Source organism: Cariama cristata, unplaced genomic scaffold, assembly GCF_000690535.1.
Source record: "Cariama cristata isolate BGI_N322 unplaced genomic scaffold, ASM69053v1 scaffold38277, whole genome shotgun sequence".
Lineage (NCBI taxonomy): Eukaryota > Metazoa > Chordata > Aves > Cariamiformes > Cariamidae > Cariama > Cariama cristata.
The window spans coordinates 5,300-24,986 of NW_009629133.1; the positions used below are offsets into that span (position 1 = coordinate 5,300).

General features: G+C 35.4%; 1 protein-coding gene across 1 annotated transcript; it reads right to left on the reverse strand.

The window, feature by feature from the left end:
• Positions 1 to 215: 215 nt before the first annotated feature.
• On the reverse strand, positions 216 to 18,178 carry CDC16 (cell division cycle 16). The gene is made up of 17 exons (XM_009705052.1): positions 18,112 to 18,178; positions 17,151 to 17,248; positions 16,611 to 16,649; positions 15,660 to 15,800; positions 13,576 to 13,735; positions 12,836 to 12,930; positions 12,072 to 12,205; positions 11,194 to 11,273; positions 9,563 to 9,612; positions 8,801 to 8,874; positions 8,061 to 8,186; positions 7,183 to 7,335; positions 6,501 to 6,564; positions 4,778 to 4,839; positions 2,506 to 2,641; positions 1,825 to 1,915; positions 216 to 719 (listed from the first exon to the last, which is right to left on the reverse strand). Exons 1-17 carry the CDS (start codon positions 18,176 to 18,178, stop codon positions 454 to 456), a joined length of 1,836 nt encoding a protein of 611 aa, XP_009703354.1. The 3' UTR covers positions 216 to 453.
• Between the last annotated feature and the right edge of the window lie 1,509 nt (positions 18,179 to 19,687).

A 19,687-nucleotide genomic window follows, 5' to 3' on the forward strand; every position in this document is an offset into this window, starting at 1 on the left:
ATATTTATAAAGTACTAAGTATAAAACTTCATGGATTTTTTTATTTACTAAGAAAGCGTTCCGCACAGACAGGATGAAAACTCTGAAGCCACAATACTATTATATTAGACTGCCTATTCAGTTGAACAACATTGTAAACAGTTCCACATTAAGTACTATTTTTAAACCTTCACAGTCTTACTGATGGCAGACACATGGATCAGTGAACAGTTTTTAAAAAAAGTGAATTTATTTTTTTACCTTCATCATGTATGATTTGTTTTGTAAATTAGTCCATCATGTATACTTTTTAATCATCCTTAAGGCAAGCATTATTTTTCCGGTGTTAAGTACAGAGTAGTAGTTTGAATTCATATAAAAATAGCAAATTCTTGTAAGTGTAACACCATAACAAAAATGCTACAACAAACATATTACACTTAGACAAAACGAGCTCTCTACCAGCATTTATGGTCACGTACTATGGTCTGACATTGATGTTTCTAACATCATATCGCTTTCATTCATTTCAATCTCAAACGTTTCTTCCAGTGGGCGACTGGTATCTGTACTTTTTCTTTGATGTGATGTCTCTAATGTTACTATGCCACTTTCATCCAGAGTTTGTCTTTCTATGTCGAATTCTCTGAAATCCCAGGGAGGTGAAATTATGTTCTTTAATGTCTTCATTGTGTGTACATCAAAGTCATAACATCTTAATTTGTCTTTGATCTCTGTTCCTAGGAAAACAGTCAAACCATTAGTTTATTCCAAATGAATGCTCCCCAAAATGTATCTCAAAGAAACCATCATCCAGAAACTACTACGATTCTCTGCTTTTAGACTGAGAGAGCGCTGTTGCTGCTTAATGACTGTAGTTGAATAGAGTTGTTCTGAAAAAAATCCAGCAGCCTCCTTTTTGAAAAAAGCACAATACAAGACGTACAACTCAGATTCAAAAGTCTGTTATGAGAAGTAATTGCCAATTCCCTTCCCAGTTCTCTAAGAGGCTTTTTTTATTGTTTCAGTTACACACAGCATGGTTTGCATTAATGCATATCACACAGCTGCATGGTTCTTCCAGATGTGTTAACTGACTACATATGGAGCAAGACAATATTAAGAGGAAACATCTGCTTCAATTGTGTGAAAAATCTGCAGGAAAATCAATAGAGCACACAGATGGCTTTGACTGGCTTCAGCCTCATTGACATCCTTGACAGGACATCAACTGTGTTCATTACAGATAAATCCCTAAGTTCAGTGCAGCAGAAATACATCACTATATAGTATTTTGGGGGACAGAAAGTTTTCGTAGAATATTTCAAACTGTGGCAATATTATTGTTACGAAACACTTGTTTGTAGCCATATGAAAAGCTGTATTTTTGGAGGCAAAATAATTTATGGTGTTTCCACAGAGCAGACTTTTGACATGGTGAAAATGCCTTGCCTATATCTCTCTAGAGCAGCATTGGCATTAGTGCTCTGATTTTCTAACTCCGTATTTCTATTTTATTTCTTCCCCATTCCCTTTTGTTTCTAAAATCCACAAATCAGTATTTTTTTATAAAAGAAACCATCACCACTTTCAATGGCAAAGTGTTTCCTTTCTTTATACTGGTAAGAATTTACTGTCATGATGCTTACAAAAAACAGCGGTCATCTGCAATTGCTGACAAGTTCAGATTCATTTCGCCATTTAAAAAACCCACAAAAAAACCAAACAAAAACATACTCTACTTTGTAAGTTAACTAGGTAATGGTAGATGGTCTTTCTTGATGTAAGAATAAGCCTCCTGTCAAAGGACTTGATGACTTTAAGTCACATAAGTGAAAGACTTACCAATGTAGGCTTCAGAATCACCAATATACATTTCTATGCAATGTCCAAGCATCGTGACTGAAAATGTGTCATCCCTCCTAAGACCAAGGGCCTATTAAAAAAAAAAAACCACAGTAAAAAGTATTCAGTAGCAAATAGAGCCATTTACATCTTAAGTCCATGATGGTTCCGAGTTTGTTGTTTTGTTGTTCAATGATGCTTTCAGAGCATAGACTTCACAGTAAAAGCAAATTGTTGCACAACCAAAATAATATTCTCATATAAACCGGTTGAAATAGTAAGCAAGTAAAGCACAAAAAAATCAGAAAAGGGTATGTATACAAACAGAGAACCATTCACAAATCATGAAGTATAACATACTTTGTCTGTAAAATTTCTACTTCAAGGCATAGGTTGGAAGCATTTTAAATTATTTCCGCTGCATGAGAAGTTTATGTACGTAAAATGCATGAGACAATTATAATATTCAGCTAATTTCTAACAAAGAAGGATCCAAGTACAAGTTTTACAAAGTGGTCTTTTTTAACCTAAGCAATAGGAAGATTTTTTAAAAAAAGTTAAGATTATAAAATAAACACTAATTTGGAGGTTGGATAAAATGCTGATTCTCTGTTCCAAAACCAAACAGAATGAAACAGTAAATAACAGAATCTGTGACTTAAATTGAAGCCAGTTACATACCGTATGAAAATAGTCGATGGCGCTTTCAAAATTGCCCATTAGACTATGTATGTAGCCAATGGCAGAATAAGTAGAAGCATTTTGAGGAATTAATACTAGAGCCTGGCGATGGTATTCCAGTGCTTCTTCATATTTCCTGTTAGGGTTAAATACAGAAGATCTGTTAGTAAGCTTTAGGGGGAAAGGTGCTTTTCTAGTATTCTATTGGTATTTTCCTTAGCTCAGTGGCACGCAATTCTGCAAGAACTTAAAAATTATTGCTTCATACTCTGAACATAATAGAATGCACAAAAGATTCATGGATATTGACAAATTTTCTTCCTCAACATAATTGAGAAATAATTGTTCCCCTTATGTAGCACAACAGCTGCCTACAGCTAGGCCACATTTGGTGATGGATCTTAGCAATTTGATATGGTAAATTGCTTTAGATGTGTAATGCTGTGCATTGTAATATTAGCTTGCTTTCTGTAGCTTCCATTTTCCTCCCCAGGGGAGCAAAGGAGCGATACAAGACTAAATCACTCATTGTTCAAAGTGAGAAAAGCTCTCCGGGCAGAATTGCACAACCCGTGCTATACACACTGGTACTTTTGTCACCTCCATTTTGCTACCATCTCTATCAGGAAAGAAAGTTTACACATATCCATAATTTTTTTCAAATACCAGCCACCCTTTCTTTGAAAATTATCCATTATTAGACTGCTTATTGCATTTGTTATTTTATAAAACTAAGATTAAACATACATTATGGCATTACTCTGAGAAATGAAATTGTCACATTTGACATCCTAGTTCCAAGTTGTTAAAAATAAAGATAGCAATTGTCTATTCAGAAGAAATTTTAATGTCTGTGGTTATAACAAAATTATGCAAACAGCAACCCATGAAGTTGTTAGAGGGCATTAAGTAACAATTAAGGCAGAAAAATTATGCAACTGTTTGCTTGCTGCACAAACCTTTCACATGATTTGAGTTTTATTTTCACTTATAGTGTTTACATGTCCAATTAACTACCCCTGTATTTTAATAGCCTGCTTTCAAATTTCAACCACATAATGCTAGTGAGTAGACATATATCCAATAAGTTTTTTCATAATAGCAATATCATGTAGTACGAACACTAATTAGTTATTACAGAACTTTTTAAGTTGTCAAAGTAAATGTACAGCTGCCTGAATTCTCAACTTGATTTTCTTGAAAGATGGTTTACAAGGATATAGAAATACATTAGGTTGGCTTTCTGAACCTGAACAAATAATACAGTGCAAGTTGTCCTAAGTGTGATGTAAGCAGTTACTAACTTATTGTAGAAATTAAAAAAAGACAAAAGGAATTATAACTGAAACAAGCATTTGAAAAAAACGCGCAATTATACTCATGAATAGATTCCAGCAGCAGTGCCTTTTGTTTGACGTTGGCATAAGGGGTACCTATTATACATCCATATTTCATAATGAAAATGAAGACTATTTGGCAACTGAAGCACAAAGCAATTACTACCAAAGCCAAAGCAGAAGTACAACTTATATCTACTGTAATCACATTCTTCTTAACAGCTCTGAAACAAAAATTACAATATACATCAATTGGACAATTAAAACCATGACACTAAAAAAAAGATATAGTACTGATGAAACAAAGGAAAACATTGGTTAAAATCAGATTAAGGTAATTAACGAGAAAACATTTCTCTCTGTTAAAACTGTTAAAGCTTGCATATGTACTTTGCACTTTCTTTTTTCTCTTCCTAGAATGGAAATATGAAATACGAAACAGTTCTGTTCTCAAAAAACATAAAGCAACACTTTATTGCTGTGTTAATGTCACTGAATATTTCACTTCAACAAACACCCTCCCCCCCCCCAACCCATAAGCACTGATCCAAGCAATTAATTGGCACAAAACTACCTTTATGTTAATCAAATCAGTGGACATATTCAAGTATGTCAGGACGGGAACAGTAGCCAGTGAGAATTCACACCCATACAAGGGTCTAAAAAGTCTACGACCAAATTTCTATCTAGTAAGAATCAATAGTTAAGGAAACACTTTTATATTAAGCACTTTAACTTGCAAGTAGTAACCTGGATATAAGGGGCGATTAACGTATTTACATTCACAAGCTGATTTAGGGAATCTTGTTCTTACAAGGTACTTCTATCACTGCTCTCATGTGGTACATAATCTTGATATAAATGAGAAGTAGGCCTATAGAAAACACATTTGTGCAGTATTCCAGATATGTGAAGCTCCAGTACTCTCTGCTTACTTGAGTTTTCTGCAGACATGTCCTAAGTTGTTCAATAAAGGCTCCCACTTATCAACTGTTACCTGCAAAATAAAGCAACAATTCAAATAACTACAGCTTCCCAGATTGTAACTGAATTTTGTCTACTTTAAAAAAAAAAACAAAAACACACAAATGAACAAGACAATTCATTCATGACCAAGAAAAGTACCACGAGCATTTTCAATTCTTTTCAAAAGAATTGAAAAGAATTTAAAAGCTCAAAACATTTATTCAATAACTCATTTTTCCAATTTTTCCATTCCTCAAAGCCCATTAAATTTCTTCAAAGGGTCAGTGATACTAAAACTTGGATGCAAACCAAACAAAATTTGTTTTCTACTTAACTAAAAATCATGTCAAGTTTCTCAGCCTAGAAGCACTGAAGACTACCCAAATTAGGTATTTGTAAAATAATCATACATACTGAAAGTCTTTTTACTATCTTCTCCATAGTCTACCTTCATCTGCTCTAAATAAATTAGCTCATTTACGAGGCACACAGAAGACAATCTGAGCCAACAAAATCCTTAAAACACTTTTTGCTGAAATTAGAAATCATTTGGACTTGATTGCATTATGAATTTGCAATTTATAACCAGAGATACAGAGATACACTTACATTGTTATTTCAGGTGTTTCCCACTCTAATTCTAAATTTCAATTTGTGTGTTTATAGATATGCTGATATTTAGTACTTCTCAATAAACAAGAAAAATGCCATGCATAAAAGAATTTAGGCACATGTATAAATTTAAGCCCGATCTACAAAGTGTGTGGCATTCGCATGAACAACGTTATAGCTTTAACTAAACCAGAACAACCCTATCTATATATTGGTGAGCATATAAATTAGTATCTGTGCAGTTCGTTTTAGTAAATGTGTGCCTTGTCCACATTATCGTTTTTTCAGCTCTTTCCACTGTATAGGTGGTTTATTGTGCTCTAGAAGCAATTTTGTTATCCTGATAGGAGATGCTTTGTTAACAATGAGGTGGTATCCTCATTAACTAAATTTAAGCTAAAAATTGAGAAAACCTATCTTAAAATTCACAAGAAGCCTGTGACAAGGTGGTACTGCTTTCATTAAGGCATCTCTAGTTACTCTAGTACAACATGTTTCTTTAGACAACATCCAAATAAAATAAACAGTACTACCAATAGGTATGAGCTCATTTGTGTGTTCCAGTGTTTGAGGAATCAGGGTTGTAATGGTTGACTTTTGATTCACAAAAGCGCCTGAACTATGAGCACGTTTTCTGACAAACTTTTTGCCAGTGATTATTTTGATTACTTCCTGAAAGTTAAGCATCCCTGAGCCCATTCTCACACAGTGTCTCTATCTGGTAGAAAGAAGACAAATCCATACCTACAGGATGATGTCCAAACAAAAGTGGAAGTCATTCAAGAAATGGCTAACACTGAAGGTGGCAGAAACTGCCTTCACACATGTCCCCAGTTTCACCCTCAGGCCAAGAACCACTGGTCTACTAAGACCCAAGACTGAGACCTGGATTCCACTCTCCAGTCAATGCTTATTTTCTTTTAATTTCATATAGAAACATACTTTTTGCCTTTTCCTGTAGCACTGAAGATAATATGTGATGATTCTCATCTAAAAAGCCAACACACTCAATCACAAGTAGATGATTCAAGTTTTAGAGTTTCACAAATTTATGATTGTCCATGTTATTAGGAAAAATACCTCGTTTCCAATAGCTTTGATTTTTTCCAGTGCATCAAGAAACCACTTTTCAGCCGTTTTCCAGCTAAGAATTGAGGAGGTGGAGGGAAAGAAAAGTAAATTAGTGAAGTTTTCATTAGCAGTACAAGAAAGCTGTATTACAACGAACAGTTCTTTGACGTTATTTCAACATATGAGTGAAATTAGATGTAAAAACCAGTAATTTACATATGGCTATATTTTGCATGTGCTCCTAAGAGCTAACAAGACAAAGTTAAAAAATCAGAAGCAAACCAAGAATACTCACTAAACATTTCTTACGTCTGTTAGGTTTTTTCAGAATATATTTGGAACCTCCTGAGCTGACAAAACATTTTGCTGTAGAGAATTTTATAGCACGTGTGCACTTGTGTGTGCAGACAGATGCCTTTTCAAAGCACGCAACTACCCAATGACAGGCACGCACGAGATAATAATCAATCTCTGCATGTTCCTCAGGCATTAAATTCTTTCCTCGTTCCATCTTAAACAACAAAGAACAATGTAGAAAGCAAGGGTTTAGGGTAAACACCATCTAAACTAGAACCAAAAGAAACTTTGTATTGTACAGTTCCATGTAAGTACTTTAGTATATATATCTGCACATCACACTTCAGAATAATCCATGTTTAAGATTGTATTTAATCCTATTTTGCAAGCTTACTCTCCATTTTGAAACGCGACCACTCCAACTTCATGCATAACAAAAGGATCTTCAGGTGCAATGCTTAAAGCTTGGCTGAAAAACCTTTCAGCTAACTTTGAGTTGTTGGTCAAACCATATTCCAGTCCAATATAGAGCATTGGCAAATGACATCTAAAACAACCAAAAAAACACAAAAAAATCAAACGTGTACTTAGCAGGAAAAACGATAAAGAAATGCCAACTGTGTTTGCATCCAAGTAAAAGCTGACTTAAATAGACTATTAACCTAAGAGGCAGTTTAAAAGACTTCACATCTTTGGTAGTTATTGACAATAATTTGAACTCCAATACGTAATTGTAACTTGCTCTGGAATTACATGTATTTTCTCAGTGCTTAAGTTAGTTCCGAGGTTTTGGGTTTTTTTCCTAGTTTCCTTCCTACATTTCATTTACAAATGGAGTATGGAAGAAGTAATAATTAGAGGGATTACATTTACCAATAACCACAATCAAATACAATAGTTCTATATGCAATATGACATGATTAGTCCACTACTCATTTTACAACCTTCCGCACAGCATGAAACAGCTGTTCAAGATACTACTACACAGCAGTTTATGACCCAGTATGACAAACATGATTCACGAATTTCAGAGAACTTTCAGGTAGGACACAGATTATCTAAATATAAATCTTGACTTTAGAACTTATAAAATCACAATGGTAATCACAAATAATGCAGTTAAATGCAGATGGTGAAATTATTTGTTTGTTTTTTTTCTCTACCAGATAATCATTGCAAATGTATTCCTACTGTTTAAAGGAATATATGTCAATATTCTACACTATTTATGGATTCATTTTAATTTTTCTCAATATGAAATTTTTGACATACCCTTTCATGAGCTGTGCAGCTGTGAAGTACGCAGCCATTGCTTGGTCATGCTCACTCTCAACTGCAAATGAGTGCCCATATGCTATCCACGCAGGTCCATAGGTTCTCTCAAGTGTAGTCGCTTTGCTAAAAACAAAAGGAAGTCACAAGCAAACACATCTGAAATTAAATTTCATCTGCTTCAGGTGACTACTTACATAGCAATGCTATGCCACATAGTTAGGTATCTTCTGTAATGACCAGTGGTAAACAAAGTTAATTTTAGAAGTTCAGCAAACTATTTAGCACTTCAAAATATCACACCTTTTCAAGAATGCATTGTATTATTTCTGTTGTTGTTCACGGACAGCATGAATTATTTGATATCACCGAACATAAACAATGATATAATAGGTGAATTGGGCAAAATACAGAAAAAAAAATCATAGGTGGTTTTGGTGGTGAAATAAAGAACATCTTTATTAAATCTGCAGCATCCCTAGCCAGGAAGGGTCTATAAGATGTGTTGGGGCGGGGGCAACCACATCAGAATTCAGAGTAGTTGTTTTTAAAGTATCTAGAAGGTTGAGGTCTAAATTGCTATACCAAAAAAAGGGTGTCAACAAAAGAAATATTTTAGTAGTAACCACTTTACCAGGCTTCTGTTTACTCTATGAGCTTACAACCAACCATGAACATTAAATATTTATTTAGCAAGTGAGCAACAGATTCACTAAGGAAAACCAGAAAAAAAAAATTACCTGAGATACCTTCTAGCATGTTCATTTTTGTGGCCAACCATGAGATAGTAGCATCCTACCGCAAACCATGACACCTACACATTAAAATCAAAATAGAACATTATTAGATGTATCACACTGATTTTAGTGAAATATCACCATAGGCGATGCAAAACAGAGGAGCATTATTAGAGAAGTTAGGAACACTTTCACTGAAATCACAGTCAGCGTTTTGAATTATTTGATATTACAGACAAGCTAGAGCTGCTGGCACGTATGTCTCTAACTGGGTTTGTTCAGTCTCATGAAGAGAAAGCTAAGTGGAAACCTTATTGTTGTCTTCAATTATCTAATGGTAGAGAATACAGAAGAGAGAGCCAGACTCTCTTCAGAGATGCAGTGATAGGATGGGTGGCAATGGGTACACGTTGCAACGTGGGAAACACAGACTGAGCAAAAGGAAAACAATTTTCAGTATCAAGATGATCAAACATTGGAAAAGGTTGCCCAGAGAGGCATATACATTTATTACTGTAGCATTTGTTTTAAATTATTATTCAAAGTGAATACCTCACATTTAAAACAAAGTACTTGTAAAATGTATTAAAAAAATAACCTCGGTATAAGAAAATTACAATGCACAGAAAATAAAAGGAGTGAACCATTTTTACTAGCTCCATGCAGAAACAGATTTTGAATTCGTTGCCCAAACTAACTATTACAACTTTTATGTGCTTTCACCTAGAAAAAACTACCTGGTAATGACGGCTTAGAACAACTTACAGGATTATTTGGGTACAAGTCCACCAGTTTGTGAGAAAGATAGAAAAGCTCTACATAGTGGGAAGAAACAAGAAAAGAAAATTAAAACATGCTAAAACATTAAGATGTGTCAAGCCCTTTAGCCTTCTATACAAAATATCCAGAACATCTAATGTTGTTAATGCACAAGTGAACAAAAATGTTTTCTGTTTAGTGTTAATGCTCCAAACTGCCTCAAAATACATTTTGTTTTGCAATTAACTAAAAACCAAAACCAAAACAAAAAAACCCAACATAAGTCTTCATAGCACATAAATAAGCAGCTATACATCCCACCCCTTCAGAATTCTGCAACAACTTAAGTCATTAACATACATTAAAACAAATGCCTGTAGTATTGCACTTGAATGTATCTTGTCAAGGTAAAACACTATTGAACTTCCTACACCTAAAAGATACAATATAATGGCTAGATCAATTTCAAAGTAGAGTCCTGTGCATTAATACGCTGAAAATAGGACAAAAGCAAATAAATGATTACATTATTTGGAATAATTCTAACTGATTACTTCTCTAATAAAAATTATAATTCTAGTTATTAGAATAACTTGCTACAGATTTTCCAGTAACAGCGGAAGTAATCAGATGCAGCATAAGAATTCTATTGCCTATGCAATTTCAAAAGAAATAGCATTACAGCGAAAAAACCCGAAATTTTATGTAGAGTACAATGCTCTTAAATTGATGAGTTTGTCCTGGAGAACTTTGCATTAATTCTTGGCTTCAGAAAAATAAAATATGAAAACTGGCTTACAAAATGCTTCTCAAGGCAGACTAAGAAGAAAAATCAAAGTACTGGCCACATTTTGAGGTGTAGTTAACTGTAAAGTAACTGAAAAGTGCATTTACTAAACATTGAGAAGTACTAGTACACCTAATGACCCATTTGCGTACATACAATGCACCATCCTTTGAGAGACTGCAAATCATATCAGCTCCTTATTCTATTTTCCAATTGGTTTTAAAGACATTCAAGCTTCTCACTTGCTTTGGATGTTTATATGCAGTCTGAAATGAGAAAAGGCATCCCACCTGCAAGTGAGCTATTCTTGTAATTCCAACAAAGGTGCTGCATGATTATTAACTTTTTTGAACTAAAAAGAGGTCTTCATAACAGCAAAGGCAAGGAGACTCTAGAATTTTTTCTAATATGGAATAAGCATGTCCACCTAAGCATACACACTGCTGAAGAGTTCCTTCTAGTTTAAATTAATATATTTTATTGTTCAGCAGAAAAAGTACACCTAGATACTCTATGACGATCACCTCAAAAATGAAATAACAGAAATGAAGCAGTGTAGCTCACTAAATTTCTGGCTACATAGCCTAGTGGTTAAAAGATAGTGACATTCATGATCATGAACAGATAAAGACTCTTTGCACAACTGCTTTCCTGCCCCAGCCCCACTGTCAGCTCTGAAACTCCTGTCTTTTCCAGCTACCACTGTTTTCTTTAAACTGCAGGTAGGAAGAAAAATATATGCAATTTTTTTAAATGGTATATAAGGTGGTTTCTTGGCATTCTTAATTCTTTTTTAAAATTGAAGCTTTATGATCTTCTTTTGAGTAGTATTAAATGTTGTGTTTCTTACCATTTGCTTTATTAAGCTCCACAAGTGTCCCTATATGCACAGGTAAACAATTTGCATGGAAAGGATCTTTTTCCATCACTCTAAAAAAAAAAAAAATAATCTGCAATGCACATTTCAAAGATGTTAATGTGTCATAAGCAAGCTGCTTTTATAGTATGTAATGTTCCTGTTAATTACCACTTTAGGCACTGGGAAACTACTTGTGACTAGAAGGTAACTATTAACAGCATAATAAAGACTATCTTAAGACCAGAAAAATAACTATTAATTTAGCTTAACAAAAGACAGTAACAGAAAATTCTGGCAAGCTGAATATACAATTAGAAAACAGAATACAATGCACATTTGTTTGCAGGTTACTTCAAATTTAACCAGCAAACAGCAAGCAACAACCTTTCTGTACATCTTTTCCATACATTTGACAGCAACTTTGAAGCAATAAGCTCAGAAAGTTGAAGACTAACACTAAGCAGTATGCCTTAGGAAACATATCTAGCTCAGTTTTAAATTTTATTTCATGTGGCATTTAGAAACAGAAGATAGTCTCACAGACAACAGACTGCATGCAGAACATGGCTTGTAGGCATGTGCCCTTTTTGTAAATATCGCCATTTTGTGAACTAAGCAGAGAACAAAAAAAGATGTCTTGAAGTCTATTCACAGAATCTCTTAAATCAGAAGTACAACATTACGACCCCATTCTCTGAGAAGTACACCTTGAAATAGTTAAAAGTTTAGCTGACATTCTTAAATAGTTCAAAGTATTTCAAATGAAAAGTATAGAAGAAAATATAAACAACAATTCGCTGTAAGTCCAGGCATAATTATTTTATTTCACTATATGAGAAAAAACCCTCAAAGTTGCTTTGTATACTTACACTGAAGTAAGTTTGTAACACATTTTGAAATCACAGTTATAATAATGTCTTTCAGCCAAGGATACTACCACATCCAGGTTTTCCTGAAGACCATCTACTGATTCAGGAATGAGTGTTTCACTGGGTTTATTATACTGAAAGACAAAAGAAACAACACGTGAAACAACAACCAATGTAAAAGATTACAGTTCTAAAAGAATATATAAGAAGAATTAAGCTTCTTAAAATTCTTAGTTTTAAACTGAAACTCCATAAAACATGTATTTGGTAAACCAATTCTTTATAATGTACTTAAAAGCTCACTTAGAACACGAGAGATGCTTGCCAGTGTCAATATCTTAAGTGTAGACTGTAGAATTGAATACTGCGCAATATATAGTGGCTTTCAGTGCTCTCAGATTATCTTTGGAAAAAATACTCTGGAATAATGTTGCTGTGTCCTAGTATTTTCAGGTAACTGACATTTTGCCTACATTATTAATGTTCTTTTTCCCCACCTAGAAGTTTCTCAAGAAATGAAGCTAAAAAAAAAAAAAAATCAGAAAATCAGAATTTGAAGTTTTCACCACACCAGAAAACAAGTTTATACAAAACTGTTACCACCCATAAAGTGGTATCTACTGCATCATAAATTTTAAAACAAACAAAACTACAAAGCCTTTATTTATTCCAATGTTCACAATAAATGGAATCCAAGAAAATTTACACCTGAAGTCAAGACTTTCAATCGATTCTCTAGCCTTTTAGTCAGTTTTGGGGTTTACCTTTTTCAATTTATTCTCAAATAAAAAGTGAAGCAATTCTTGTTCTTCTTCTGTACATTGTCTACTAAGAGGTAGAGATTCAAGAAGTTCTTTTTCTATGTGAATTAAAAAAAAAAGTGGTCATATTACTGAAGAAATAGCAAGATCCAGTATTTTGAGAACTTAGACATGCAAAGAATTTTATGATGCTCATCTCGAAACTACACAGAAGATAACAGTACAGATACACTAAAACAGATAATACTACTAATTATGGAAATTAATGACTGGATTCTTAGTTTTTCCTTCTACACTTTTAAATAAAATTTAATAAAGATGACATAACATACCACCATTTTTATTTACTCTACATATCAATTTTATCCCTCGAGTGCTGTATTAACCAATGCCTACTAGAACTAAGCAGACACCAGCAGCGTTTCATGGATTCAAAGCCTGTGAACTTGAGAACACAGGAAAAACATTGTTTAGGTGGGGCAAAGAACGAGAGAGCTTCCACAGCTAAGGAACAGGACAGCAGGATTATTTTCTTCTTTTAAGTCTTAGCACTGCAAGACTGAAAAATAACATTCAAATATAAATTTCAGCAGATTATAATTTTTACTCATTTCATACATTTTCTATTCTTAACATTTTAAAGTCTGTTACTTGCAGTATTACTTTAATTTTTATCCAGGAAAAAGGCATATTGAGAAAGCAGCTAAATTTTACTTGTATTTGAGAAATATTGCTATCCAGACCTTCTTGTGCCGTCAGCATATGATGCGATGTTAAAAGATCAAATGCTTCAAAGCAGTAAACATCAAGCTTCAAGGCCTCTTTGTAGCTGTACGTTGCTAGGGTTCTATTATCCAAAGCATCATAGATCTTCCCTCGCAAAAGGCATATAGAGCTCTTGATCTGGTGGAAAAGCAGGGCTGGAGGTCAAAGACTGAATCAATGTTTGCAATTTGGTTTTGAGCACAAATCAAATGGGCTCCCTGAAAAGTAAAAAGCATTTCATGTATGACAGAACCTGGTTTTCTAGTGCTGTCTTTAAATAAAATATTGTCTCTACTGTCTTAAAAAAAATTAAACGAACTCTCTGTCAGGTTATCTGCTGCCAAATGAACACGTCCTCGAAATAAGTAGAAGGAAGATAGAGTTCATCTCTTCTACTTCTGGCATGCAGCTCTCTGATACAGAGTTGTAAGCTAATTACACTAAATTCCCTTCATACTCGATATAGGGAAATTGTCACTTCCAAAATTCTCTTCTTTGTTGACTATTAAACCACATATTTCATGCAAGATGAGAATGACCGCAGTAAAGATAAAAAAGGCCAAATCAATGGACTCAACTACTTTGAGCAGAAAAAGACATCCTTCTTTTCAATCCAAAACATCTATGTTTCAGAAATGAAAGTAGTGAAAGATCATTCTTACCATAGTTAAAGTTGTGTTAAGATGTCTAATAACTAACCTGTTCTTTCAAAATTCCTTACATGGGTGTTCAACTCAGTCAGAAGGCCACAGAATTGTCAGCAAGTTATTTGGAGAAAGTTAACACATGACTTATCTCTATCATCAGACTAACCAAACGGACTAACTCTCTCAGGAGTCCACAGCCTAGAAAAAGTATAGCTGTGCTAACAACTAATAAACCCCAGGGGGCTGCTGAAGTGGTAATAGTGTTACCAGCTCAGAAACTAGTCATTCTTCCTCTGGAATTAGCGTCTATGCAAACTAATCTAATTAAGTTCGAAAAAGCTACATTCCTAGAGAGCAGTTTGATCAAAAATGTCTTGTTAGCAGTAGCCACTTCAGTAGTTCTCTCCTTTGGCAAACCAAACTCACTCTCGCATTAGCGAACTACATTATCACAAGCATTTGTGAAGGTAAGGACTGATGAAGTTGAGGTTTTTGGCTGGGTTATTTTTCAGTCAAAATAGTTTCCCAATTTAGTTCAATAATCAGCCCCTCAAACACCTGGGCCAGAGTACCATGAAAAAGGGAGCAAGAATGAACAGCCCAAGCTGAGGACTTCTTCCTTTCCTTGCACTGATAGCTTAAATGTTCCCATTAAGGTGCAACACAGTAACTCAGTCTAACCCACTTCTTAAGCCCATTCACAACAGCACTTGAAACCAGTTCACATCGATGATTTAACCCATTTTGCTACTTCAGTCTTATAGGAAAAATGCCATCTGTCATCACCTTCACTGTAGTTTCAGCTAATAAACTTCAATTCATAACTCGCTAAAGTAAAGACTTCACAGACTCTCCAGCCTACACGATACTGATCCCTTTTAACCCTGTGCCTATACAGAATTTTTTTGCTGAGCTTCAAAAACTTCACCTTGACATCACATAATCTTCAAGTGTGATCAAAAAATGTCCCACTGAGAAGAACACTTGAGTGACTAAGAAAATATTTCATTAAGAATAACTGGAGGAGAAGAAAACTTGCTCTGTTATCTCAGAACCTACAGCCCAACTGAAAGGAATGCTAGTTTACATTATCAAGACTGAAATTGCAGCACAGAGCTAAAAGACCCTAAAAACCAATGCTAGATCATGAACTTCCTGCAAAGTGTCTGCAAGTAATTCATGGGAAGTTGTTAAAAAGCACTCTTCATTTCTGCAAACCAAGTTATTTCATACAGGCAAGCTAATACATGACTCCTGATTGAAAGGAGAACAATTCAGCATTTTTGAAAGTTATGTTATCCAAAAAAAAGAAACCTTAAACACAGTTTCAGATTCATACAGCTGTAAAATCGCTTTCTAACTTCACACATTTTTTTCTCAGTTATAAAAATATTTGTTTTTAAAATGTCACTTACAGAGGACTGTGACATCTCCCAGTCTGTGGTAGAGTCTTTCAATCCACTTTCATCCTTCAAGTACTTTTCAAAAAGTCTTTTGTTGATTGGCTCTTCCATATCAAGAATATCCAGAGCCTGTTGATGTTCTTTTGCAGCATACTAGCCAAACATGTGCATGTAAAAAACAAAATTGAGATTTGAAACATCTGTACATAAAGCACCAATAAACAGTGTCATATTTCAAAGGCACAGATTATAACAACCAGTGCTTATCAGCAGGTTTCTCATGCATGCATATTCTTATTTGGACATATGTAATTTTACAATTGCAGTCAACTATTTTACTAGTCATCTATAATACACAAAAAATTATAAAATTAACACCTACAGAAAAAAAATCTATTATTCAGCACTATGCAATCACAGAAGCAGATATGCTTCTAAAAATAGTGAAGAGATTTTAATAAAATATAATCACCCTATTCTATAAGAAGCACATTATTCTATTTCAAATGTCTATATTTAATCTATCAATTGATTCCGTTGTCCTGTGAAAGCACTGCATTTTACTATTTATGTATCATATTTTATACAGAAGTATAAAGCTGCTAATTGTATTTATACAACCATAAATCACACCTCCTCTGGTCAGACTAGAACCAACCAAATAAAAATGTAAACATGAAGACACGAGACAAAAATGGTTCACATTTTTTCCCCACAAAATATTAGAGGAGTATTTTTCTTCCTGGAAAAAAAGGTCAGTCAGATTTCTTCAGAATAGTACCACAATGGACACTCCAGCAACCACACTGAAGGTTAAAGAATGAAATCAATTGTCACAAAATTTAAACCTGTTATTCCAATGAGCATAGAGATCTACATTGCCTGTCAGGTACCTAATCTTCCCAAGATGTGTCTTTTATTTAGTTTGATTTGTTTCCAATAGAGGTTAAAATGTGTACTCACATGACATCTAGCTGCAAGGTAGCGACACGCTTCATATAACTGAAAGAGAAGTTTCATTCATATTAGTTACAAAGAGAGAGGATGTTTACCTACACTTCTAGACTCCATTTTGCTCTCTCCTTTTCCAGTTGTGTGGCTTCTTCATCCCTTTCACCTCCACCTTTCCTGACCAAAATGACTAAGTCTGTAACACTTTCTCTACTATTAACATCTCAGAGGACACTTGCTTCACTCTTGCCTTCACCACTCATTAGCAGAGTGGAAGGACAATTTAAACCACAACACCTGAAGTGCACTCCACCTTCCCATACCTGCTGCAGTTACACTCTTGGACCCTTTCTCCTTTCTGTGACCCTATCTGGGGACAACAGTTTCAATCTGGCCGATTGAACACAGGGCTATACTTGGTTCAGATAAACCACATCATGCAGGTTTTTTTTCCCATAAATCTTATCCTCTGATGGTGAAGAAGTCACTATGGTTAGCAGCAGAGGTTTAAAAGTGGAATTCACTGTCATAAGTCTGACTAAAATGACTTACCTTATCCAACTTACGCGATCGAAGGGCATGTGCTGCCCTATGATACTGAGCTGTCAGGAAAAGACATTGGGCCAACCAGTAGATATCTTGTGGTTCCTCTAAAATAAAAGAGCAAGTTATAAACCATTGATTTATAATATATCTTTAAACACTTTCAGCATCCTATTGAGTTACAAAGTTCGGGCTTTTTTATGTATATATATGCATGCATGAACAACTCATAATATTTATCAGTGAGAGTTCAAAATGAAAAAATAATCAGATTTTAACTTTAAAGACATCAGATAGTGCACCGGACAGTGAATACAAAAAAATCTCATACTAGAAGTGTGTCATGAGAAGGAGACAACAGTGATACAGATCTGAAAAAAGTAGCAGTTGTAGGTTACCCTGCCCTTGGACATAGGGCAGAAAAAAAACAACCCAGAATTGTTTCTCTCAAAAAAGATCAGTGGGAACCTAACAATGAAGGTGAAAGCACTAGACTTCTACAGTTTGAAGTTACAATTGCAGAAGCACAGCTTAGTATCCTCCTACTTTGTTGGCAACCAAAGACTTTGTGGGATCAAGCCCCCAGAATCATTTTAAAAAGTGTAAATGGACGACGGTTGTAGGCAGACATAGGCTACCACTCTGTAAACCTGCATTCTACTTGTCACCCAGAGCAACAGCAAATCCTGTAGGAAACCACCATTGTCTCCCGTAGCTCTTTCATGGTTTTGTCTCCTAAGGTAAGCAAACCTTAAGGTTTGGCCAAACATTAATTTTCACACAAAGTTCAAAATGGAAAGAAGATTGGCCCTGCTCTATTTGGAAAATGGCATTCCAAAGATCACAGAAAAGCACTTACACCACTCAAAACTTCAACATGTAGCCAAATAGCTTTAAGACGACAACAGAACAAAACAGAACACTATCAGAAAGAAGTTAATCAAAAACAATGTAAAAAGCAACTACTTACCATGAGACAGTGAAGCTACTTTGTCTGCCCAAAACAGGGCACTTTGATACTGCTGCTGTAAAAGCATGATAGAAATAATGAGTACTTATTTGGGGTTAGAATTTCCCCTTATTCTTGGATACACAGTTTCACCGTAAAGTCTGCAGGTCAGGAGAAGAGGGTGAAATACAGCAGACTGGTGGCAACTAAAGATCGGACAGAAGCAGAGTTTGCAGGTATATCCCACTAACTAAGCTAAGGTTGCCATCAGATTTGGGGTGCCAGGCAAAACCTCACAGAAATGGCTGGGATTATTCTCCGAGAAGATCAGCACGGACTACTGTTGTTCCTATTTATCCTTCTCCATATTATAAGGCATAATATGCTTCCCAAGATCTGCTGGACATTTAACAGCTATCCTGGCGTTGCAAGGACTTGCAATACTAGAAAACCCTTGATCACTTCTGCTCTTTCCCACAACATGACAGTTGTGAAGTTTGTTTACAATCTTAGAGACTGTTTTATGCTTTTGGAGTAGAGGTTTGGCAGACTTTTCCAGAACACACACTAATGGTGTTCTAGTCCTCACAAAGCATTACACTCCATGACGTAAGTAGTCTCTTCTATCCTGTGTTCCCATATTTACTATTTGGTGGGGATTAAGAATGCCCAGCAGATTTGCCAAGAGAATAATTTGGTTTCAATAGTTTGGTTTTTGCTCCTGGGAAAAAAAAAACAAAACAAACCCCCCAAACAAGCAAAAAAAACCCATGCAAAAAACCCCACCCTAAAACACAAATACACCCATAAAAAAACCCAACCGAAAATGCCACATAGGTAATAGATATGTACAAGAACCAAGGTTTAAATAACTATCTCAACATCACAAAAGGGCACAATTCAGGCCTACAGGGCACTATGCAACTTTTGTTGAGCGGTTCCACAGTAGTATAAGCTGACCATGTAACACAAAGAAGCAGTCCCATGTTCCTCCTGATGGCCCTTCCTCAGAACTGCACAAGGGTCTGTACAGCTGCATGGCAAAGCAGCTTGGTGAACCACAGAGTTCAGCAATGTACCAAGTGAGTACAGCAAAACAAAACAATAAAATCCACCAAATTAACTTAGGTGCCCAATCAATCTTTCGGTCAGAATTGCTGGCCACACACACAGATGTTTGTGCTAACTGAAGGGGTGGGTTTCTCTCAGTAGCAATGCCGGTAACAACTCTGAACTAGAAACAGAACAGCACAGTTTCATGCCATACTTAATCTAATTTATTAATACATTTTTCCTGTTGCGGTTTTTTTTTGGTTTGCCCTGCAGCAATATAACTGCTGAACGCATCAACAAACGAAAACAAGCCTGCCCTTCTCATAGCAGTCTGCAGCATCGCAGGTCAGTGCGATGGGCACCCGTAATCACCAGGTAAGCATGGCCCAACTTGCACAACCCGTGAGGGAGGGAGGGATCCTGCAAAGATGCCTTCGCTACGCACCAGCCCTACTGCTCCCACAGCGGGCTTTCCTCCTCCTCCAAACGAGGAGAAAACCACGAAAATGGCCCCCTGGCACGCTACCAGGAGGCCACAGGCCCC

Bases quoted from the DNA above. Each gene is read 5' to 3' on its own strand.
- CDC16 (XM_009705052.1), bottom strand. From the start codon at position 18,178: ATGCTTTTACAGCAGCAGTATCAAAGTGCCCTGTTTTGGGCAGACAAA. The intron at 16,650-17,150 runs GTAAGTCATTTT...CTTCTCTTTCAG, and splicing joins GATCGCGTAAGTTGGATAAG to TTATATGAAGCGTGTCGCTA. The intron at 720-1,824 runs GTAAGTCTTTCA...CTGTTTTCCTAG, and splicing joins TGATTCTGAAGCCTACATTG to GAACAGAGATCAAAGACAAA.